General features: G+C 41.4%; 2 protein-coding genes across 3 annotated transcripts in view; one reads left to right on the top strand and one right to left on the bottom strand.

Annotated features, from left to right (window-relative positions):
* Positions 1-15060, bottom strand: part of LOC105477169 (DDB1 and CUL4 associated factor 10) — a 65917-nt gene extending 50857 nt beyond the window's left edge. For both annotated transcript variants that reach the window (XM_011733545.3, XM_011733546.3), the window contains exon 1: positions 14522-15060. In XM_011733545.3, the coding sequence (XP_011731847.1) occupies positions 14522-15060 (539 nt within the window). The remainder of the gene's footprint in view (positions 1-14521) is intronic.
* LOC105477170 (exosome component 3) overlaps positions 15059-25127 on the top strand; it is a 36728-nt gene continuing 26659 nt past the window's right edge. Inside the window, exon 1 of the mRNA XM_011733550.3 lies at positions 15059-15268. Coding sequence (XP_011731852.2) covers positions 15059-15268 — 210 coding nt within the window. The remainder of the gene's footprint in view (positions 15269-25127) is intronic.

The following is a 25127-nucleotide window of genomic DNA, read 5'->3' as shown; positions in this document are numbered from 1 at the left end:
TGGCTGACCAAGACCCTGTCTCAAAAAAAAATTTTTTTTGACTTTGCTTATTGCTGGTATACAGAAATGTAACTGATTTTTTAATACTGATTATTTATCCATCAGTCATACTATTCTATTATTTGGGGGTTTTGATTGATAATACCATCTAAAAATAATTGCTTTGTTCTTCGTTTTGTTTGTTTGTTTGTTTGTTTGGAGACGGCGTTCCACGCTTGTTGCCCAGGCTGGAGTGCAGTGGCGTGATCTCAGCGCACTGCAACCTCTGCCTCCCAGGTTCAAGTGATTCTCCTGCCACAGCCTCCTGAGTAGCTGGGACTACAGGCGTGTGCCACGATGCCCAGCTAATTTTTGTATTATTAGTAGAGACAGGTTTCACCATGTTGGCCAGGCTGGTCTCGAACTGCTGACCTCAGGTGATCCACCCGCCTCGGCCTCCCAAAGTGCTGCGATTACAGGCATAAGCCACCATGCCCAGCCTGTTCTTTTTAAAAACCTGTTTCCTTCTCTTTTTCCTTGTTATACTGACTAGGACTTTCAGAACAATGTTGAATAGAAATGTTAATAGCAGGCATTCATCTTTTTCGTGATCTTTAAGAATACAATATTTCATCATTAAGTACAATGTTTGCTGTAGGGTTTTTGGGCAGATTCCTACTATTAGATTAAGGAAAGGTCTGTTTCAATTTTGCTAAGCTTTCTTTTCATGAATATATGTCAAACTGTATAAGAGATTTTTCAGCATTTATTGAGATATTCCTATATTTTTCCTTTCATATATTAATGTAGTTGTTTACATTACTTTACTTTCTAATTTCAAATCAGTCTTTTATTTTTACCTCATTGCTAGATTCAGTTGACTAATACTTTGTTTATGATTTTTCTATCTTTATTCTTCAGTGAAATTGTATGGTAATTTTGCTTTCTTGTGCTATTCATGTCAGATTTTGGTATAACGTGTATGCTAACATCACAGAATGAGTTAAGACTGGCCCTTGTTATTTTATACACTGGAATAGTTTACGTAAATTGGGATTATTTATTTCTTGTAAATTTGGTGGTACTAGTCTGTAAAGCCATATAGACCTAACTACTGATGCAGTATTATTGGTTACAGTACTACTTGGGCTTTCTAATCTTTTACTAATGTCAGTTTTGGTAATTTCTACTTTTCTAGGAATTAGCCTATTTCATTGAACTTTAGAATTTTATTGGCATGAGGTTGTTCACAATATCTTGTTTCTATTTTTAAACTTTAATGGCCAGACACAGGGGCTCTCACCTATAATTCCAGCACTTTGGGTGGCTGAGGCAGGAGGATCACTTGAGCCCAGGAGTTTGAGACCAGCCTGGCAACACTGCAAGACCCTGTCTCTTAAAAAAAAAAAAAACTGAAGGCTGGGCACGGTGGCTCACGCCTGTAACCCCAACACTTTGGGAGGCCGAGGCAGGCGGATCACAAGGTCAGGAGTTTGAGACCAGGCTGGCCAACATGGTGAAACCCCATATCTACTAAAAATACAAAAAAAAAAAAAAAAAAAAAAAAAGCTGGTGTGGTGGCACACACCTGTAAGTCCAGCTACTTGGGAGGCTGAGGCAGGAGAATCGCTTGAACCTGGGAGGCGGAGGTTACAGTAACCCAAGATCGTGCCATTGCACTTCAGCCTGGGTGACAGAGTGAGCCTCTGTCTCAAAAAAAAAAAAAAAAAAAGAAAAAGAAAAAAGAAAAAAAGATAGTGACAAACAGTTTCAAAGTGGTTCAATTGCACTCTGATCTCTATTCCTTCTTTTTACCTTCTTTGGGTATAATCTGTTGTTCTGTTTCAGCGTTCTTGAGATGGATGCTTACTTAGCTTATTGACTTTCAGCCTTTCTTCTTTTCTAATATCTGCATTTAGGGATCTAAGATTTTCCTCTATACATGGCTTTAGCTGCAATTGCATAAATTTTGATAGTGTTTTCGTCATTCAGTTTCAACTATTTTATAATTTATACTGTGATTTCTTCTTTGACTCACAAGTTATTTAAAAGAGCATTTCCAAAAATAAAGAGATTTTCTAGTTATTTATTTCCTGAATTTTCACTGAAAAACAAATTGCTCAATCTCAATGCTTGGAAATTGTATGAATTTGCTTTCTGTGCTGTCTGATATTAACACAGCACACCAACTTTCATTTAGTTAATGCTAGCAATGGTATGCCTTGACATCGTTTTACTTTAAAACTTTGTGTATCCTTACATTTCAGTTATGTCTTTTGTAAGCAGTTTTCAAAAATCTGATCTGACAATCATTGTCTCAAATTACATTTAATGTAACTACTAGCAATCTTTGAGTTGAAATCTGTCACCTTACAATTTACTTTCCATTTGTCCTGTCTGTTCTATGTCCCTTTTCAGTTGCTTTAAACATTTTTTTGGCCAGGCACATTGGCCCATACCTGTAATCCTAGTGTTTTAGGAGTCCAAGGCAGGAGGATAGCTTGTGGTCATGAGTTGGAGATCAGCCTGCACAACACATGGAGACCCTATCTCTATAAAAAAATAAAATGGCCAGGCATAGTGGCTTATGGCTGCAGTCCTAGCTACCCAGGAGACGGCGGGAGGATTGCTTGAGCCCAGGAGTTGGAGGTTGCCGTGAGCTGTGACAGCACCAATGAACTCCAGCCTGGGCAACAGTGCAATATCCCATCTCTAAGAATATATATTTGCTATTGATATCTCCCCATACACTATGTAGTATGTTAAATATATTCTTTTACTATTCTTTTAGCGAATATCTAAAGAGCTAACGTCATGCATCAACTTTTTAAAGTGAAGTACAAAATTATTACTTCCTGGATGATGCAAGAACCTTAGCTCAGTTCACCTTCCTTTAACCCTTCCTAATATTTAATTTTTTAGGTATAATTATATATAAATTTAATACTCTACTAAAAGTTCTCATTGTTTTATACCATTCCCAGCCTGGACAACAAACTGAGACCCCTTGTCTCTACAAAAAATAAAAAAATTAACCAGGCATGCGGCCGTGTGCCTGTGGTCCCAGCTACACAAATGGCAGACGCAAGAGGATTACTTGAGCCCGGGAAGTCAAGGCTGCAGTGAGCAGTGTTCATGCCACTGCACTCCAGCTTGGATGACAGAGAAAGACTCTGTCTAAAAAAAAGAAAAAAAAAGTTAACATTCATTTTGATTTACAAGCATATTTACTTTTTGTTCTTTTCATTATTTCCTGTACCTCTGGTCTTCCACCTTTTTCCTTCCTCCTAAAGAATAATTTTGTTATCTGTTTCTGTGTAGACCTGATAGTGGCAAATTATCTCAATATTTGTCTGGAAATATCTTTGTCTCTTGACTTCCATTGTTCTGCAGTGAAATTAACTGTCTTTTTGAGCCTCCTTTGAAAGTAATCCATCTCTTTCCTCTAGCTGCTTTTAAGATTGTCTTTGTGCATGTATATGTATTATTTTGGTTTTAACAGCTTTACGCTTGTAGCTAAGTGTAGCTTTATCTTTCTTTCTTTTTTTTTTTTTTTTTTTGTTTTCGAAGCAGTTGGGAGGGATTTTTGTTTTTGTTTTTAAAGCAGTTGGAAGGTTTTTTTGTTTTTGAAGCAGTTGTTTCAGAAGGTTTGGAGTGTGGTGGCGCTGCAAAGAAGTGGTGCAATCCCAGCTCACTGCAGCCTCAACCTCCCAGATTCAAATGATCCTCCTTCTTCAGCCTCCTGAGTAGCTGGAACCACAGGCGCATGCCACCACACCCGGCTAATTTTTTTGTTTGTATTTTTTTGTAGAGTCAGGGTTTTCCTATGTTGGCCGGGCTGGTCTCAAACTCCCAAGCTCAAGAGATCCAACCACCTCAGCCTCCGCAAGTGCTGGGATTACAGGGGTGCACCACCATGCCTGGCCTACTTTTTTTGTCTTTCTCTTGCTTGAGATATATAGCCCTTCTTTAATCTACAGTGTGTTTTGTTAATTTTTAAAACTTATCCATTATCTGTTCAAATATTGATTTATCTCCATTCTCTTTAATATCTTTCTAAACTCCATTTATATTTATAAGATCTTTTCCCTGTATTTTACGACATGTCTCAGTCTGTGTCCCATTTTGGTAAATCTAAGCTTTATTCTGTATATTTTTTTCTCATCTATTCTCAAGTTCACAAATCCTTCAGCTGTGTCCAGTTTGCTGTTAAATCATCCAGAGTTTTTATCAGTTACTGTACTTTTTAGTTCTAGGGTTTTCTTTTTATAGCTTCTAGTTCTCTGCTAAATTTCTCCATCTAATAATTGTCCCACCTGAGTAGCTGGGACAAAGGGGCACGTCACCACAACCAGCTAATTTTTGTACTTTTTTTGAACATATTAAATAGTTTTAATGTCAGATCTCCTGTGGGTCTATTTCTATTGTTTGCTGATTTTCTTGGCTTTTCAGACAACGAATCTCCTTGTATGAGTGCTCGTCACTGTATACAAAAATTACAGGGATAATTTAAAGCACTGAATGATATATTATCTTTTTTTAAAATTTCTTTAGAGACAGGGTCTTGCTCTGTCACCCAGGCTGAAGTATAGTGGTGTGATTATAGCTCACTGTAACCTCAAACACCTGGGCTTAAACAATCCTCCCACCTCTGCCTCCAGAGTAGCTAGGATGGCCGGCGCACACCATATTGCCCAGCTAATTTTTAAATTTTTTGCAGAGATGGGATCTCTGGCTGTGTTGCTTAGACTGGTCTTCAACTCCTGGCCTCAATCAATCTTCCCTCCTCAGCCTCCCAAAGAACTCGGATTAAAGGTGTAAGACAGGGCACTCAGCTGCATATTTTCTTCTTGCATAGAAGATTCCTATTTAATTGTGGCAAGTAAGCTAGAGTACAGGTGCCGGCAATCTGAGGTCTTCTTAATCTACCTAGGGAATGAGATGATTCAAAGCTGACCTTTAGTCTTGATTCACCTTTACTCCTAGGGTATATTGGGTGGGGGGAGAGGAGTTTCAATGCCAAACCTAAATTGCGATTCTTGTAATCTCATCTATCCCACCCATAAATCCATTTGAAATACCATTCAGAGGCCAGGCGCAGTGGCTCACGCCTATAATCCCAGCACTTTGGGAGGCCGAGGCGGGCGGATCACCTGAGGTCGGGAGGTCGAGACCAGCCTGACCAACATGGAGAAAGCCCGTCTCTACTAAAAATACAAAAATCAGCCGGGCGTGGTGGCTCAAGCCTGTAATCCCAGCACTTTGGGAGGCCGAGGCGGGTGGATCACAAGGTCAGGAGATCGAGACTATCCTGGCTAACATGGTGAAACCCCGTCTCTACTAAAAATACAAAAAACTAGCCGGGCGTGGTGGCGGGCGCCTGTAGTCTCAGCTACTTGGGAGGCTGAGGCGGGAGAATGGCGTGAACCCCGGAGGCGGAGCTTGCAGTGAGCCGAGATCAGGCCACTGCACTCCAGCCTGGGAGACACAGCGAGACTCCGTCTCAAAAAAAAAAAAAAAAAAAAAAAAAAAAAAAAAATCAGCCGGGCGTGGTGGCGGGCGCCTGTAATCCCAGCTAATCCGGAGGCTGAGGCAGGAGAATCTCTTGAACCCGGAAGGTGGAGGTTGCCATGAGCCGAGATCGCGCCACTGCCCTCCAGCCTGGGCAACAAGACTGAAACTCCGTCTCAAAAAAAAAAAAAGAAAGAAAGAAAAAAGAAAAAGAAAAAAGAAATACCATTCAGCCTCATTGCTGCTGCTGCTGCTTTTGAGATTGACAGATGCCTCTCAGAAAAGTGAGCTCAAATGCTGGGCTCACATCACTGGCTTTCCTATTTTGTAGAACTTGACCCTGCAATATCTTCATTGCCCTGATAATGCTCTAATCCCCTCAAACATAAGCTTTCTATATCTTACATTAAATATTTAATATTTCCTCTAGCTTTTCTGATTATTCTCAGTTGGAAGTTTGGTCCAAACCATCTACCTCTTGCATATAAAATTGTCCCCCCAACTTTTTGTTTTTTTAAGACGGAGTTTTGCTCTTGTTGCCCAGTCTGGAGTATAGTGTTGCAATCTCGGCTCACTGCAACCTCCGCCTCCCGGGTTCAAGCAGTTCTCCTGCCTCAGCCTCCCGAGTGGCTGGGATTACAGACGTTTGCCACCACGCCCAGCTAATTTTTTTGTATTTTTAGTAGAGACGGAGTTTCACCATGTTGGCCAGGCTGGTCTCAAACTCCTGACTTCAGGTGATCCAGCCGCCTCGGCCTCCCAAAGTGCTGGGATTACAGGCATGAGCCAACGTGCCTGGCCGCCCCGCCCCCCACTACCCTTTTTTTTTTTTTTTTTTTGAGACAGTTTCGCTCTTGTCGCCCAAGCTGGAAGTGAAGTGGGGCAATCTCGGCTCACTGCAACCTCCGCCTCCTGGATTCAAGCGATTCTGCTGCCTCAGCCTCCCGAGTAGCTGGGATTATAGGCGCCCACCACCACGCCTGACTAATTTTTGTATTTTTAGTAGAGTCAGGGCTTCGCCATTGTAGCCAGGCTGGTCTGGAACTCCTGACCTAAGGTGATCCACCTGCCACGGCCTCCCAAAGTGCTAGGATTACAGGTGTGAGTCACAGTGGCGATCTATGTCCCCCTTTTTATTCTGAATATTGTCTGTGCATTTTCTCAGTATCATGAATGTTTTTCATTTTTATAAGTGTTTTCAAAGACAAAACTTTGTCCCTATTCAGTATTTCTATTGGTTTTTAAAATTTCACTAATTTCTATTTTTTTTTTTTACTGTATTTCCTTCTGCTCTCTTTAGATTGATTTTCCTATTATTTGCAGATAACTTTGCTATTCTCTTTCTTGAGATGAATACTCTTAGCTCATTAATTTTTCTTATCTTCCTTTCAGTTTATTAAAGACTATAATTTTCCTACTAAGTACAGCTTTGCTTGTATCCCACAAGTTTTGAGACATATGATTTCATTATCATTTCGTTCTGAACATTTCTAGTTTCCATTATAATTTCCCCTTTGACCCATGAATTTATCAAATTTTTTGAAAATGTATGACACTTTTCTAGTTTTTTTGTGTGTGTTTTTTTGGTTTTTTTTGAGACAGAGTCTCAATTTGTCACCCAGGCTGGAATGCAGTGGCAACCTCAGACTCCCAAGCTTGAGCAGTCCTGCCTCAGCTTCCTGGGTAGCTAGGACTACAAGCACATGCCACCACACCAGGCTAATTTTTAAACTTTTGTAGAGACAGTCTCTCTTCCTTGCCCAGCCTGGTCTTGAACTCCTGGCAGATCCTCCCACCTCAGTCTTCCAAAGTGCTGGGATTACAAGTGGGAGCCACTGTGCCAGGCCTCTGGTTATCTTTTTAATTATACTTGTCTCTTGACTAACAAAAATATATTATAATATATTTTTATATAATATATATTATATTTTTAAATATATATTATATATTATATTTTTATATAATATATATTATATTAAATATATTTTTATATAATATATTATATGCTTTATATAATATATATAATATTTTTCTTGAGACAGGATCTCATTCTGTCACCCAGGCTGGAGTACAGTGGCATGATTTTGGCTCACTGCAACCTCTGCTTCCGGGGTTCAAGTTATCCTCCCACCTCAGCCTCCCAAGTAGCTGAGACTATAGGCATGAGCCACCACAAATGGCTAATTTTTGTATTTTTTGTAGGGATGGTCTTGAACTCGCGGGCTCAAGTGATCCACCTGCCCCAGCCTCCCAAAGTGCTGGTAACACTGGTATGAACCACCATGCCAGCTAGTTATCTTTTTATTTACTTCTAGTGATCACATTGTAGTGAGAAACTGTATTCAGTATGATACTAATCTTTTGAAACTTGTGGTCTCATATGTGAAAATTTTATAAATGTTCCTTTTGTGTTTGAAAAAAATAAGGATGAAGCAGCTGTTATGTACAGTGAAGTGTGATATTCAAAAAGGTTAAAAATTCAGGCCAGGCACAGTGGTTCACACTTATAATCCCAGCTCTTTGGGAGGCTGAGGCGGGTGGGTCACCTGAGGTCAGGAGTTCAAGACCGGCCTGACCAACATGGTGAAACCCCATCTCTACTAAAAATACAAAATTAGCCAAGCGTGGTGGTGCATGCCTGTAATCCCGGCTACTTGGGAGGCTGAGGCAGGAGAATTGCTTGAACCCGAGAGCTGGAGGTTGCAGGGAGCCAAGATTGCACCATTGTACTCCAGCCTGGACGACAAGAGTGAAACTCTGTCTCAAAAAAAAAAAAAGAAAATTCGATGGTAATATAAATTAACATGAATAAAATTTAAAAACATTTTCTAAATAAATTAACCTATATAGATTATTAAAATGCTCACCAAGTGATAACCATTGTAGCTCAAATTGTTCATTAAATAATTCTAGTAATTTTCAATCATTTATTAATTTTTCAAATTGTAGGCATAATCTTTTATTTGACACAGATACCCTTGTCTGAACCATATTGACATAGGAAACTAGATAAAGCCCTTCTAAGAATATCCACGTTAAATTTATAGTCATTAAGTAACTTGTAGTCATGATAACATTTTAAAAAATCACTCTTTTTAAAAATTTTTTGTAGAGACAAGGTCTCCCTATGTTGCCCCAGCTGGTCTCGAACTCGAGCTAAAGCAGTCCTCCACCTTCAACCTCCCAAAGTGCTAGGATTACAGGCGTGAGCGGCCACACCTGGCCTAAAAAAAAGAAATCACTCTTAACATCAACAGAATTATTTATGGGAGCTGAATCCTCTTTTTGGCTTTTGCTGAAGTAACAATAAGTATATTTAAAAATGTTTTTAGCCCTTCAAATGCTTGCTGTTAGTTTCATGTATTCAATATTTGTTTAAATGTATTAATAACTAAGTCACAAAAATAATTTATTGATATACTTAATTATATTAAACCTAATCCCTCAGTCCAGGTGAGAGGTAATGTAACATGGCAGTTAAGAGCATACACCAGGGTATAGAACCTTCATTTAATAAACTTTCTGCTTCTTAATTCCCCCAACTAAATTTGTCTGGTAGAGAGAAAAAGATGCACTTTGGTAGTCATTTTCATTTATAACGTGAGTGTCATTAATGCCTACTGTAGGCAGGTATTCATTGGGTGTTGGCACACTTATCCTATCTAAATAATAGGGAAATTAAACAAGAATGATTAAACTAAGGATGTGCATCCCAGAAGTTATTCATCCATAAACCATCCCCATAGGCCTCGATCATCTGCTGTAGATTCTATCCTGCCATGGGAGTGTATACCGTGCCAAGAGAATTAATATATTTTGATGATAACTGCCGTAGTACAATACTATTACTCTCATTTGACTGCTCTCTTCTTTCTGGATCTCCCAAGGCTGCAGTTCCCAAAGGGGCCATGTGAGAGTAACATGAGAAAAGTAGGCAACCCTACTCTTAGGAAAGCCAGATGGTCACTGGGCCTATGGATTTTTTTGTGTGTGTTGGAGGGTGCCAGGCATGGGTCAGTAATAATTAGAATAGGTGCTGCCCTGTAGTTCTCCAGTAAGATGTTTGTTGACAGCCTCTTGCTGTCCCAGTTCTTAACTCTTTAGTTGCTATATAATTGGTTACTAAAGGAAGTCCCAAGGAAGGCAATGAAGCATTAAGATGACACTTAACAGGCTTGGGGCAGTAACTATTCGACCACTATGGATATATCAATATTTTAACAACCGTTACAGCTGAACCAGTATCAGCTGAATAGCAGGCCTGAATGTAGTCTATAAATGCCATTAAGAGTAAGATTTTAAGAGGTACTGTTCTTTTATTTATTTATTTATTTATTTATTTTATTTTTTGCAAGACAGGGTCTCTGTTGCCCAGGCTGGAGTGCAGAGGCACAATCCTGGCTCACTGCAGCCTCTACCTTCCGAGCTCAAATGATCCTCCTGCCTCAGCCACCTGAGTAGCTGGGACAAAGGGGCACGTCACCACAACCAGCTAATTTTTGTACTTTTTGTACAGACAGGGTCTCCCTATGTTGCCCAGGCTGGTCTCAAACTCCTGGGCTCAAGCAATCTGCCTTGGCCTCCCAAAATGCTGGGATTATAGGCATGAGCCACTGCACCAAGCTACTCTTTGTCTTTTATTGGAATATTTAGTACCTTATAGTTATTGTAACTAGTAATGTTTGGATTTATTTTCAGCTATTCTTTGTGCTTTTTATTTATTATACCTTGTCTTTTTTTATTTTCCTTTCTTGCCTTCCTTTGGAATTTTTTTTCTCATTCCGTACTTTTTCTTGTACTAGTCTGGAAATTATAATCTTTCTTGTCTTTTGGTTCCTTGAAAATTTTAAATACCTATTAAAGCCTAAAGTTAACATATATAATTATCCCCCCAAAAACATAAAAACTTAGAATATCACCTCATCCTTTATTTTTATTTTACTTTGAGACAGAGTCTCGCTCTGTCACCCAGGCTGGCGTGCGGTGATGTGATCTCCACTCACTGCAACCTCTGCCTCCCAGGTTCAAGCAATTCTCCTGCCTCAGCCTCCCAAGTAGCTGAGTTTACAGGCGCATGCCACCACGCCTGGCTAATTTTTTTGTGTTTTTAGTAGAGACAGGGTTTCACCAGGTTGGCCAGGCTGGTCTCACACTCCTGACCTCAAGTGATCGCCCACCTCGGCCTCCCAAAGTACTGGGATTACAGGCATAAGCCACCACACCCGGCCTCACTTCATAATTTATATGCTATTATTGTCTTCTATTTTTGTTCCATCTCTGTTAATCCCAAAAGACATTATCAGATTAACATGTGCATACATATTTAACACTTTTTGTTCTTCATTCCTGCTAGCTTCTCAGACCTTCCGTTTGAAAACAATTTCCTTCTCTCTGAACTTAGAATTCCTTTATTGAAGGTCTGCTGGCAAACTTACTCAGCTTTGCTTGTCTGAATATGTATTTATTTCATCTTTGTTCTTGGCAAGGACAAAGAACCTGTGTTTGCTGGGTATAAATCTAGACTGAGGTTTTTTTCCTGGCATATTGAAAATAATTACCACTGTCTCTAGATTTCTATTATGGTTGATGACTAATTGGCTATCACTCTCATAGTTACTCCTTTGAGGACTTTTTCTCTCTTTTTTTTTTCTAGACGGAGTTTTGCTCTTGTTTCCCAGGCTGGAGTGCAGTGGCGCGATCTCGGCTCACCGCAACCTCCACCTCCCAGGTTCAAGCGATGCTCCTGCCTCAGCCTCCTGAGTAGCTGGGATTACAGGCATGCACCACCATGCCCAGCTAGTTTTGTATTTTTAGTAGAGACAGGGTTTCTCCATGTTGGTCAGGCTGGTCTCGAACTCCTGACCTCAGGTGATCCGCCCACCTTGGCCTCCCAAAGTGCTGGGATTACAGGTGTGAGCCACCGCACCCTGCCCCTTTTTTCTCTATCTTTTAAGATTTTATATTTATTGTCCCACAGTTTCACTACAATAGGTCTAGAAAGAATTCTTGCTTGGGTTTGTTGGGCTTCTTAAATCATGGCTTGGTGCCGTTCTTCAATTCTGGAAAGTTCTCAGCTATTATGTCTTCAAATAGTCTCCCTTATACCATATGATACGCTTATATGGTATAAGCGTACCATATAGTTTGCCAGAGTTCCTGAAGAAAGTGGGACTATTTTCTTTAGGAACTCTGGCTAACTATATGGTACGCTTTTTCTCTCTATGCTCTATGTTACTAAATCTTTTCATATTTTCAATGTCTGTGTTTTCCAGGTCTGTATTCTAGTTAGTTTCTTTGCTTCTATTTTCCAATATGTGAATTATCTCTACAGCTGTGCCTAATGTGTTCTCATGGAGGACAGCTTGACAGGGTCTGACATACTATAATTTATTAACATTATCAATTTTACTTTTTCAAAATGTCATTTTAGAAGGTGATACACTTATTTTGACAATGTTTCTATCACTTAAAACATTTTTTGAATTCTTTAGAAAATACCTTCTAGTCCTTTTATCTTTTTTATTGCCAAATTCCTTATATTCTGGTCTCTATTAAATTCATAATTTTAATTTTTACATTCTGTGTCACCCCCTCCTTCTCTGTATTGAGAAGTCCTTGTAGGTAACAGTGGTTAAGCTACCCGGTAAGCTGATTTAACTCTTATTTAACTGAAGGATATGATAAATTATCTCCTTTAACACAGATATGTCATCTATCTGTAAAATTACTTTCAGTCCTGCACAAATGTAGGGCATACTAGATGAAGTAAGAAGACTGAAAAATTAAAACACTGAAGTATTTCCACTCATCACCCTGATAAAGATGAAAAAGAACGGCAGTATGCAGTGTTGCCAAGGGTATGAGGAGACAGGCACTTCCATATGTGTCTAGAATGTAGGAATCAGAATATAGTAATGAGAATTAGTATGATCTTTGCAGAGGGCAATTTAACAATAGGTATAAAAATCTTCATAACAATAACTCATTCTAGGGATTTATCCTAAAGATATAAATACAAAATATTTGTTCAAAGAGGTTTTATTTAAACTAATGAAAAATGTTAAATAATGTTGTAGGAATATATTTATTAACATAAGCAGTTCACAATATACTGTAAGGAAAAAAGCAAGCTACAAAACACTGATTCCATGTTTATATTAAAATAAACATACACAAAGTAAAAATTTCCTTAAATATCCATTTAATCTCTGGGATCATAAGCGATGTTTAGGGTATTTTTTGCTCATTTATTGTCTAGGTTTTACACAATGAGCATATATGTTAATTGTGTAATTTAAAATTATTGAATTAAGTGCAAGAGTTCCTAACCAACTTTTACAAAACTGTTATGAGAAAATGCATTCTAGATTCAAACAAAAACTTTAAGCAATATATCCCTTATTCTTACAGCTCTAAAATCTGTTCTTCTCATTATACTCCCACCTAAAATCCCACATCCAAAAAGTAGAAATAGCTACCTCTGAATTCCTGAAAGTATCGGTAGGAGGCTGGGAGGAAAGGGGCCGGGATATGAAGAGAGAAATTCAATATTTGAGAACAGACTGTTAGTGTTTTGAGGGAAACTTTAGGAATAGGGCTTGGCTGAAGGAAGGAGGCTGCGAGGTTCCATGAATAAGTTTCAGCAAAATAGTTTCTCCTCTCACCAGTTTTCCACCTTATTCAGGTGTGCATCCACTACTACATGCTCCAACCAATTGCTGTTGAGACCCCCGAGATCCCAGCACCACATGTGATTAGGAAGCACTTGCATCACTGAAATGGAAGAGAGTCTACTTGTGCACAGTAATTCCTGCTTCTATTCCTTTGCTCCTTCCTTAGCAACTTTAGGTCTTTCTTCAGTAAACTTTTTTTGCTTTGTAAACCTATTCTTTTAACCTTCTGTAACATGACATGCTGCCCTTCTACGACCTTTGACATACCAATCATCTCCATTTGAAATACTGTATCCCTTTACCAACCCTATCTTGACTAATTTATTTCCTACTCATTTTTTTGATTTTGATTTAGGTGTCACTTCCTCAGGGAATCCGTGAACACAGAGTCCTTAACAGGTTCCTTCAAGACTTTATCTCAATTAACAAATATATTTTATGCATTATTTAGTAAGGCTGTCTACTATCTAGTTGAACCATTAAGTCCCAGGCTCAATGAAAACAGTGCCATTAGCTGGTTTTGCTCAGCACGGTTACTCCCGCATTTGGAACACAGCAAGTGCTCAACAAATACACGCCGAATGAGAGAATGAATGAATGAACACCTGGGTAAACAACCAGCAACCGAGAGGCTTTGATGGGATAAGAATTACATTAACTATGTCACCTCATGGTGGAACTGTGCAAATTTTTTCTTTTGATGGCGGACTTGTGTACTGACAAGAAAGTTTTAAATAGATACGATTTTGGAAACTTCCTGTTAAACCAAAGCCATACAATAAATATTTAATCAGCCAAGAAAAAGGCTGTAGTCTAGCCTGGAGACTTCACAAATGACCCAAATCATGAGAGCCACGTCTCTACAGTGTCTTAGTACTGTATCTTCCTTGAGCAAACGACGCACTTGTCCCATCATGGCAAGTTCAGGTACAGAGTGCAAGGAATCTACAGCCTTCCTACCCCGACAGAGGTTTAGGTGGGAAAACGCGAGCCTAGGATGGGGAGAACGTGGACATTTATTCAAAATGTATGTACTGAGCACCTACTGTGTCCCAGAATGCCCTAGTTGTGGGTTGGCTCTGACAGGTCCGCTGTGTGGCTTCGGGCATTTCTCCTTCACGGAGCCCACGTCCTGAAGGCGAGCAAGTGGGGCCCCGCCTTCCTGCCTCAAAAAGCTGGGCTGGGGGTTCCAAGGGGCGAGAATGCGCTTCAGAAAGTGCCAGGAGGCACGAAGGCCAGTGGCTCCAAACGGCCTTGCTAACCTCGGCCCGGGCCGGGGGAGCGAGCCCAGGACTGCCGTCCGCTGGCAGCTGAGCCGGGCGGAGGCGGGCGCCCGCCCTCCGAGGGGCCGCGCTTACCCGTCGGGCGAGTACTCCAGGTTGAAGACGGCGCCGTGGGTGCGGGTGCTGAGGTACACCGAGTCCGCGGGGTGGATGGAACCGTAGAGGCTAGTCATGGTGCGAAAATTGTCCCGCGCCGGGTCCACGAACAGCCCGCGGCCCAGGCTGCGCTCTTTCAGCCACCCGAACAGCCTGGCGCCAGGGCCGCCCAGGCCCGCGCAGAGGCCGTGTCGGCCCCGGCTCTCGGCCTTGCAGTCTGGCCCGGGCCGCCGGCGCGGAGGGGAGGGCGGTGACGGCTCTCCCTGGGCGGAGGCAGCCGAGGAATCAGGAGCTCCGGGCAGCCCGAGCTCTCCGGAGCGCGGGGCCGGGGACAGCGATGGGGCGCCGGGGCGGCGAGGGCTCCGGGCGGGTGGAGGGGGATGGGTCGCATCAGCCCCGGGATGTAGCGGCGAGGGCGGCCTAGTGGCTGCTGCCTGCCCCTCGTGGGGCGCCGGCTCCTCAGCCCCGGCTCCGGCCGATCCGTCCCCTCCAGGGCTATGAGGCCCGAAGGGAAACATGACCAACGCCCCCGCCCCCCACTCCGGGCCACTGCCCCGCCGGCCGACACCTCAGTGCCCCCGTTCAGCTGCCACTTCCGGCGTGCAGCGGCCTAACGTCACCGGCTGGAAACCCGCGCCGCCCCCCCACCCCCCGGCCACCGTCTGCCGGGGACCGGGAAAGCTGAGACACCGCCGGGCTTGGGGCGCCGCAGCCCCGGGAACGGAGGTAGGGAGCGAGCGGTTTCCTGTGTGAGCGACTGAGGATGCCGGGGGCTGGGCTATATGGGGCGTTAGCATCTGGGCACCTGAACTGGGTGGCAGAGAGTCGGTCTGTAGTTGTCAGTGAGTGGTGGCCGTGAGCCTGGAAATGAGTGACCTGACCAGTCAGTCCTGTGAGGCTGAATATGTACTGGTGTCTCCACTTTACACTGGGATCAGGGAGGGATTAAGAATTAGTGCATTATGTGCAGGCCACACAGAATAGGTGGCATGCCATTCTTTTTTTTTTTTTTTTTTTGAGATGGAATCTTGCTGTGTCGCCCAGGCTGGAGTGCAGTGGCTGATCTGGCTTCACTGCAACCTCCGTCTCCTGGGTTCAGGCAGTTCTCTGCCTCAGCCTCCCGAGTAGCTGGGATTACAGGCGCCGGCCACCACACCCAGCTAATTTTTTTTTTTTTTTTTTTGTACTTTTAGTAGAGACGAGGTTTCACCATCTTGGCCTGGCTGGTCTTGAACTCCTGACCTCGTGATCCACCCGCCTCAGCCTCCCCAAGTGCTAGGATTACAGGCATGAGCCACTGCACCTGGCCAGTGTGCCCAACTCTTAAAGGCACAAGTTCAGGGTGACCACAGGCAACTTCTTCCAAAACCTATTTGTCACAAGACAGAGAGACTCAGAGGAAACAGGTTTGGATGTGCTACCCAAGGAATGGCTGAGATAGCCAGTCTGTGTATCTGGGCTTAAATGAAAGATGGCAAATAGGTGATGGTTACTTTTATGGATCAACTTTACTGGGCTAAGTGATGCCCAGATAGCTTGGAAAAACATTATTTCTGTGTGTGCCTGTGAGGGCATTTCCAGGACAGATTAGCATTTGAATCAATAGAAGATCTGCCCTCACCGATGTGGACAGGCACCATCCTATTCATTAGAGACTGAAAAGGAACAAAAAGGCAGAAGAAGGGTGATTTTACTTTCTCTTCTTAAGTTGGGACATATCCATCTTCTGCCCTTAGACATCAGAACTCTTGGTGCTCCTGGCTTTGGACTTGGGGACTCATCGTCAGTTTTCGGGCCTTCAGTCTTGGACTGGGAGTTTTATACCATTAGCTCCTCTGATTCTCACACCTTCAGACTCGGACTGAATTACACCACCAGATTTCCTGGTTCTCCAGCTTGCAGACCGAAGGTCATGGGACTCTGCTACAACGATATGAACCAATTCCCATACTAAATGTTCTCTTGTATGTATATCTCCTATTGCTTCCACTTCTCTGGAAAACCCCTGGATGGGTCCTATCTACTGTAGCAGCCTACTTGCCTGGCGTTCACTCTCTTCATATGTATGCCAGCACGTGTGTCCTACTGAACCCATCCTAGAAGGCCTAGGCTGTCGAATTTTGTAGCTGTTACCTAGCTTTCCTTGCCTACTAGCCAGAGTAGGACAACTATTTGAGTAACCAGTCTATAGATTAGCCACTGGTCCAGGAGGCTGCCAGACCAAAAGTCTTTGCCGATACAGACTCATGCTTTTGGGAATTTGAATTGGGAAATCAGAAGTGAGGCAGTTGGCCATGATGGTTGGGACTGAAAAGTCATAAGGCAGAGTGAGGCCACTGGAGTCCTGAGCAAACCAAAGGAATAAGAGAAATCATGAGAAAGCAGCAGCCATGAGAGAGAACAGACTCGGGGTAGAGGGTGAGGAAGAAAGTTGATGGCAGGAGGAGATACAGATACATAAAAAGAGACAGACTCAGAACAGGCTAGACTTGTTCTTGGCAGAGTCCCCTAGGGTCTTCCTGCAGAGTCCTTGAGGTACCAGAATGATGGCTCAGTTTCAGTTTCAGTTTCCTGTGGGATGATCACTTGATTTCACAATACCTGAACCAGGACTCATGCACTGACAAGAAGAATCAAGGGCCAGGCACAGTAGCTCACACCTGTAATCTCAGTGCTTTGGGAGGCCAAGGTAGGAGGATCTTTTTTTTTTTCCCAGGGTCTCACTCTGTTGACCATTGTAGAGTGTAGTAATACAGTCGTGGCTCACTGCAGCCTCAACCTCCCAAGCTCAAGCGGCAGGAAGATCCTTTGAGGGCAAGGAGTTTGAGACCAGCCTGGGCAACATCATGAAACTCTGTCTGTCTATGAAAAATAACAAAATCATTCCATTGTGGTGATGCATGCTTGTAGTCCTAGTTGCTCGTAAGGCTGAGCCAGGAGGATCCCTTGAGCCCAGGAGTTCAAGGTTAAACGAGCTATGATCACCCCACTGCACTTCAGCCTGAGCAACAGAGTGAGACCCCATTTCAAAAAAAAAAAGAATCGGAATGACAACCAGGAAAACAAATGTGTCCTTTCAACCAGGGAGCCTTCTGTAGCCCAAAGAAAACAATGTACTCAAGGAGTAAGTGATCCTATCATATAAGCTTATTGAAAAATAAAAAGCAAACATTCATATAATGTTTAGTATGTGCCTAATATTATGCTGAGTAAAGAGATCCTATCATATTAACTTATTGAAAAATAATAAGCAAACATTCATATAATGTTTAGTATGTGCCTAATACTATGCTAAGCTGGTTCATATATATTAACTCAAAACTCAAGATATGTTGGTACGATTATTATCCTCATTTAGAGATGAGAAAACACAGACACAAAAAAGTCAGCCTGAGAGTGATAAAGCCAGTAGTCAAATCCAGGCAACCTAGGTCCAGGTTCCATGCTCATAACCAGGTGCTATACACATATTTGTAGACTGGCTTGGATCTACAGCGATCACTGTACATACAAGCTCCTTGCCAAGGATGGCAACTCAATAGTATTAAAAAAAAAAAAATTCAAGCCAATCTACAAATATCAGCTCTAGCTCCCCTTTTCTTCTGAACACTTTTAAATTCTGAACCTTTGAATAACTGTAATCCCATAAAAAAGAACAACTTCTATTTGTTGAGTAAGTGCTTCACCAGGCTTATTGGTAGGAACTTTGCAAGCATTGTCTCTAAATCTCCCTTTACTGGGGGCAGCCATAACTTGGCTACTATGAGGAAATGCAAGCTCAGTATTGCCACAGCTACAGATTTTTCAAAAAATGCCACATGTGGAAGTTCAAAATGAGGCCTGCTGTAGGCTCAATGATGCCACAAGAAATAGGACATAGGATGATATACCTAACACAGCAAGGAGATGCCTTGTGTGGCCATGAGTAGATCTTTGAGAAAAGACAGAGTCACTCTGTTTTACAGGCGTGAGCCACTGTGCCTGGCCTCATATTCTCTTTATTTAAGAAGATACTTGAGGTTATGGACCTCTACCAAAATGGACAGGCAAAGCAAGAAAGTGGAATAAAAGTGATCTAAGTGGATCTAAGAAGGAGAGCAGTGCAGGAAGGTACAAAAGACAGGTGTACAAAAAGGGAGGGAAATATGACACATGCTGCAACATGTATGAACCTTGAGAACATTATGCCACGTGAAATCAGTCAGTCACAAAAGGACATATATACTGCATGGTTCCACTTCTATGCAGTACCTAGAGTTGTCAAATTCACAGAGACAGAAAGAAGAATGGTGGATGCCGGGAACTAGGGTGAGGTGGGGATGGGGAATTATTGTTTCATGGGTACAGAATTTCAGTTTTGCAAGATGAGAAGAGTTCTGGAGATGGATGGTGGTGATGGTTGCACAACAGTATGAATGTACTTAACACTATGTATGTACTGAATGTACAAGTAAAAATGGTTAAGATAAATGTTGTTAGGCATATTTTACCACAATTAACAAAAAGACAGCTGTGCAGCAGGCCTGAAGAGCAGCGCCCCCAAAGTGGGAGGAGCACAGAGTGGGAAGTCTCCAGAGGAAAAATGGAAATGGAAGTTTGGAATCTATTAAGGTGAGGCAAAAGACTCCGATGCCAGAGTAGTAGAAAAAATTAACAAAGTATATAGAATAACAAGCAACGAACTGAAATAAGGCAATCACCAACTCCATGAACAATAAAGGATTGTGTAAAATGTACAATCTGTCAAGGCAGATAACAATATTTGCACTGGTAATATTGTAAAAAATGGCTTCTGATTTAACCAGAAATTATGCTGTAACTATGCCATGTGTTAGCAAAGCGTAGAAAGGGAAGGATGAAGAGTGTGGAAATAGGAAGAGCCAAAACCACATCTACCTTGTCAGGAAGTCAACACATTCTCTTAAAATTAAGAAATCAAGCAGTATCAGTGTATTATATTTAAACACTGAGGTAAAATATCAGATAAGGCTGGGCGCGGTGGCTCAAGCCTGTAATCCCAGCACTTTGGGAGGCCAAGACGGGCGGATCACGAGGTCAGGAGATGGAGACCATCCTGGCTAACCCGATGAAACCTCGTCTCTACTAAAAAAATACAAAAAAAAACTAGCCGGGCGAGGTGGCGGCGCCTGTAGTCCCAGCTACTCCGGAGGCTAAGGCAGGAGAATGGCGTGAACCCGGGAGGCGGAGCTTGCAGTGAGCTCAGATCCGGCCACTGCACTCCAGCCTGGGCGACACAGCGAGACTCCGTCTCAAAAAAAAAAAAAAAAAAATCGGATAAAATTGCTGTAGATGAAGGTAGTTGTCTTTTCGGATGGGAACTGGAGGGTGGCAATGGGTAGGAATTTTCTCGTCTTCTCAGACTGAAACTTCGTATCCTTAGGCATGAAGTCCCGTTTCCACCCCCATTCCCCACCCCCAAGCACCTGGCATCCACTGCTGTTTTTCAGAAGCCTTGTAGACTCAAAATTACCTGCACTATTTAGGTGAAAACTAAAAGTGGATATTTTCAAAGGTGTAAGTCATGTTACTGTTTTTCCTCAAGTATACTGTTTTCAGCCTAGAGCAAAAGTAAACTTTTAAGTGGTCTCTGCAGGGATATGTGACATTAAATGTTCATAAAGCTGGAGAAACACCTAGCAAGTTTAAGTTAGTGGAGCTTTTCCTGGTACAGAAACTCCTTCACAGAGTTCACAGAATGCCTTTGATATACTGGTTTCTAGGTTCTCGGGATCTGAGTGTGTATGTGCATTTGCACAAATTTGGTTGTTTCAATCTGGTGTGTTTGATGCTATGATAAATTATGGACAGTGAGCTATGGAAACACAGATGAGGGACAGTTCAACAGAGGGTCAGAAGATACTCCTTGGAGGAGCTGGTGATCAAGCCAGTTTTTAAGGAGAGGTTAAGCAGAGGGAGGGAGACTGGATTGTTAAGCAGGGTGCATACAAGGCATGAAGAATGGCACAGATCAGGGCATGTTTGGTAAATTTACAAGGGATTTGGTGTTGCTCAAGAAATGGAAGTCAGGGAGAAACAGAATGAGGTGCAAGGTGAGCAGAGGAGAGGGTCACAGAGTCTTAGTTTTTTCCCTGTAGGTGATATGATGCTCTTGGAGGGCGTTCAGGCAGGAGAAAGGCATGGTCGAAGCTGTGTTTGTTGTTTACTTTGCAACAAGTTTTTCCATACATTTGCCCCATCAGGCTGAATTGTCATCAAGAAGGTATCTATTTTAACTGTCTCCATATTATGTTTTTAGTTATGAAAAATTTTCAAACAAAATTAGAGAGAAGAGTATTAAAAACGTAACTATATGCCCATCATCCAGATTCCATTATTAGGATTTTGCCACATTCAATTCATCTCTTTCTCTCTCTCTCCCCTTTTTCTGTGAAAATAATTCTTTATTATGGTAAAATATATATAAACATAAAATTTACCATTTTAATCATTTTAAGGTATACAGTTCAGTGATATTAGGTACATTCACATTGTTGTGCATCCATCACCACCATCCATATCCAGAACGTTTCGTCTTCCCAAACTGAAACTCTGTACCCATGAAACAATAACTCCCATTGCCCCGTCTCTCCAGCCTCTGGCAACTAAATAGCAACTTTGTGTCTCTATGGTTTGAAGGCATTTCATATAAATGGAATAATACAATATGTGGCCTTTTACTTAGCATATTTTTAGATCAATTTTACATTGTAGTACATATTAGCATTTAGTTCCTTTTAGGTTTAAATAATATTCTGTTGTATGATATACCATGCTTTGTTTATTCACTTATCAGTTGCTGGACATTTGCATTATTTATACTTTTGGCTATTAATCATTATGCTATGAACATTCATGTCTAAGGTTTTGTGGAAACATAAGCTTTCAGTTTTCTTGGGTATATCCTAGAAGTGGAATTGTCTGCCTGCCTTTCTTTCTTTCTCCCTCCCCTCCGCCCCCCTCCCCTCCGCTCCCCTCCCCTCCCACCTCCCTTCTGCCCTCCCCTCCCCTCTCTTCCCCTCCCTTCCCCTCCCTTCCCCTCTCTTCCCTTCTCTTTTCAGAGATGGGGTCTCTGTTACTCAGGTTGGTCTCAAACTCCTGGGCTCAAGTGATCATCCTGCCCAGCCTTCTACAGTGCTGGGATTACAGGCATGAGCCACCAGGCCCCTGGCTGGAATTGCCATGTTATATGGTAACTTTATGTTTGCATTATTTATACTTTTGGCTATTAGGAAGTGAGCTATGGGAAGGGAAGGGAAGGGAAAAAGAAAGAAAGGTAGGCAGACAATTCCACTTCTAGGATATACCCAAGAAAACTGAAAGCTTATGTTTACACAAAAATTTAGACATGAATGTTCATAGCATAATGATTAATAGCCAGAAGTATAAATAATGCAAACTTTATGTTTAAGAAGCTGCAAAACTGTTTTTCAGTTTTCAAAGTGGCTGTACCATTTTACAATTCTACCAGCAAGATGAGTGTTCTGAAATTTCTATATCCACAACAATACTGGTTATAATCTGTCTTTTTTATTGTAGCCATCCTAGTGGAGGTGAAGTGATATCTCATTGTAATTTAATTTGAATTTCCCAGATGACTAATGAGACTGAGTATCTTTGCATATGCTTATTGGTTGTTCATATATCTTCTTTGAATAAATGTCTATTTGGATCCTTGGCCCACCTTTAAATTGGGTCATCTATCTTTTTATTATTGAGTTGTAAAGTTCTTTATATATTCTAGATACATGTCCCTTATCAGACATATAATTTTAAAATCTTTTCTCCTGAATAGTGAGTTATCTGTTCTAATTTTGATAAAGTCAGATTTTTCTATTTTTTCCTGAATGTGATTTTGGTGGTATAACATCTAAGAAGCCACTGTCAAATCCAAGGTCACAAAGATTTGCCTCTGTATTTTCTTCTAAGAGTTTTATAATTTTAGTTCTGAGATTTAGGCCTTTCAATCATTTAATGTTTGTATATAGTTTAAGATAGGGGTCCAACTTCATTCTTTTGCATGTGTATATCCAGTTGTGCCTACACCATTTATTGAAAACATTGTTCTTTCCCCATTGAATTGTCTTGGCACCTCTCTCAAAAATCAGCTAATCATAAGCATGAAGGGTTTTTTAAAAATATTTTTTCCCATCTCTCAACTTTTAGCTGAAGATGATGGGTTATTTCTGTATCTCAATTCCATTTCATTAATCTGTGTCTATCCTTACACCTATACAACATTGTCTTGATTACTGTAGCCTTGTAGCAAGTTTTGCAATCAGAAATGTAAGTTCTTTTGTTCTGACAAAAGAAGAACTTTGTTCTTCTTCAAGATTGTTTTGGCTATTCTGAGTCTCTTGAATTTCCATACAAACTTTAGGAGCAATTTGTCATTTTTTGCAAGGAAGGCAGTTGGAATTCTGAGAAAAATTGGATTGAATCTGTATTTCAATTTTGGGAATAGTGCTATCTTAGCAATATTTTTTAAAATTATTATTTTTTGTGGAGATGTAGTCTCACTTTGTTGCCTAGGGTGGTCAGGAACTCCTGGGCTCAAACAGTCATCCTGCCATGACCTCCCATTAATAATATGAAATCATCTGAACCATGAAAATGGGGTGGGGTGCCTTTTCAATTATTTAGATCTTTGTTAATTTCTTTTAACAATACTTTGTAGTTTTCAGAGTTTAAGTTTCTGACCAGGCACAATGGCTCACGCCTGTAATCCCAACACTTTGGGAGGCTGAATGTGAGGATTGCTTGAGCCCAAAAGTTCAAAATCAGGCTGAGCAACATAGTGAGACCTCCATCTCTACAAAACTAAAAAAAAAAAAAAAAAAGTTTGACATTTCTTTTGTTGAATTAATTCCCAAATATTTTCTTTTCTTTGATGCTATATAGTGGAATTATTTTTAAAGTTTTATTTTGGGGTTGTTCATTTCAAGGGTACAGAAATATAATTAATTTTTGTATATCCTGCAAGCTTGCTGAACTTGTTAGTGTTAGTTCCAATGTTTGCGTGTGGGGGGGGTTGGAGGGGTGGGTGTCTTAGGATTTTCTATATACCAGATCACATCACGTGCAAATATAGATGGTTTTAATTTTTCTTTTCCTATCTAGATATCTTTATTGCTTTTACTTACCAAATTACCCTGGACAGAACCCCCAGTATAATGTTGAATGGAAATGGCAAGAGCAGACTTCCTTGTCTTATTCCCGATCTTAAGTGCAAAGCTTTCAGTCTTTCACTATTAAGTGTCATCTGTGGGTTTTTCATAGACGTCTTTTATCGAATGGAGGAGGTTCCTTTCTAATCCTAGTTATTGAGGTTTGGTTTTGTTTTTGTTTTTAAATCATGACAGGGTGTTAGACTTTCTCAAATGCTTTTTCTGCATCCTTTGAGATGCCATAATACATTAATTGATTTCAGATGTTAAAAGACCTTGCATACTTGGGATTAATTCTACTTGGTCACAGTATACAGTCCTTTCTATATGTTGCTGGATTCAGTTTGCTAGTGTTTTATTGAAGATTTCTGTGTCTGTATTCATAAAGGATATTGATCTGTAGTTTCCTTTTCCTATGATGTCTTTAGTTTTGATATCAGGGTAATACTGGCCTCATCAAGTGAATTGGGATATGTTCCCCCCTCTTCTGTTTTTTGTAAGAGTTTGTGATAACTGGTATTGATTCTTATTTAAATGTTCGGTATAATTCACCAGCGAAGCCATCTGGGAATGGGCAGACTCTACCTTATTGCTATTACTGATGAGTTTGATATTACCACCTGATCTGGTTTGGTTGTGACCCCACATAAATCTCATCTTGAATTTTAACTCCCACAATTCCCGTCTGTCATGGGAGGAACCTGGTAGGAGGTGATTGAATTATGGGGTAGATCTTTCCTGTGCTGTTCTCAGAACGCTGAATAAGTCTCACAAGATCGGATGGTTTTAAAAACAGGAGTCTCCCTGCACAAGCTCTCTTTGCCTGCCACCATAAGATGTGACTTGCTCTTCCTTGCCTTCCACCATGATTGTGAGGCCTCCCCTGCCATGTGGAACTGTAAGCCCATTAAACCTCTTTTTCTTCCCAGTCTTGGATATGTCTTTATCAACAGCATGAAAATGGACTAATACACAACCTCATGAGATCTTGTGCCAGTTATCCATGTATTGTCTCTCAGGTCCAAATTCATCCTTCACTGCCTGCTCTGAGAAAATGGATCTGAGCCTTACATTTTTTTTTCCTTTATTCTCTTTTGTGATGATATGCTTTATAGGTAGAAGGCCCTGAAGAGCCATTTCAGGAGGAATGGGTTTTGCTTCCTGGTCTCATTGTGCTCACTGGCACACTTCTGCAGCACAGCACCTTCTCCAGCATCTGTTCCTGCTTTGATTGGTGGCCACAAACACTTGCCAGCCAGCAATATTCCTTAGCACCCTATTGGGCAGTTTTATAGCAGAGGCTTCCAGGAGACTCCTCCCCATGAATACGTTTCCTCAGCAACCTAAAAGTGCCAGAAAATTCTAGAGGGTGGATTTATGGGAAGTTCCACTGGCAGATT

Source organism: Macaca nemestrina, chromosome 14, assembly GCF_043159975.1.
Source record: "Macaca nemestrina isolate mMacNem1 chromosome 14, mMacNem.hap1, whole genome shotgun sequence".
Taxonomy (NCBI): Eukaryota; Metazoa; Chordata; class Mammalia; order Primates; family Cercopithecidae; genus Macaca; species Macaca nemestrina.
This window is presented reverse-complemented; position numbering and strand designations above follow the sequence as displayed.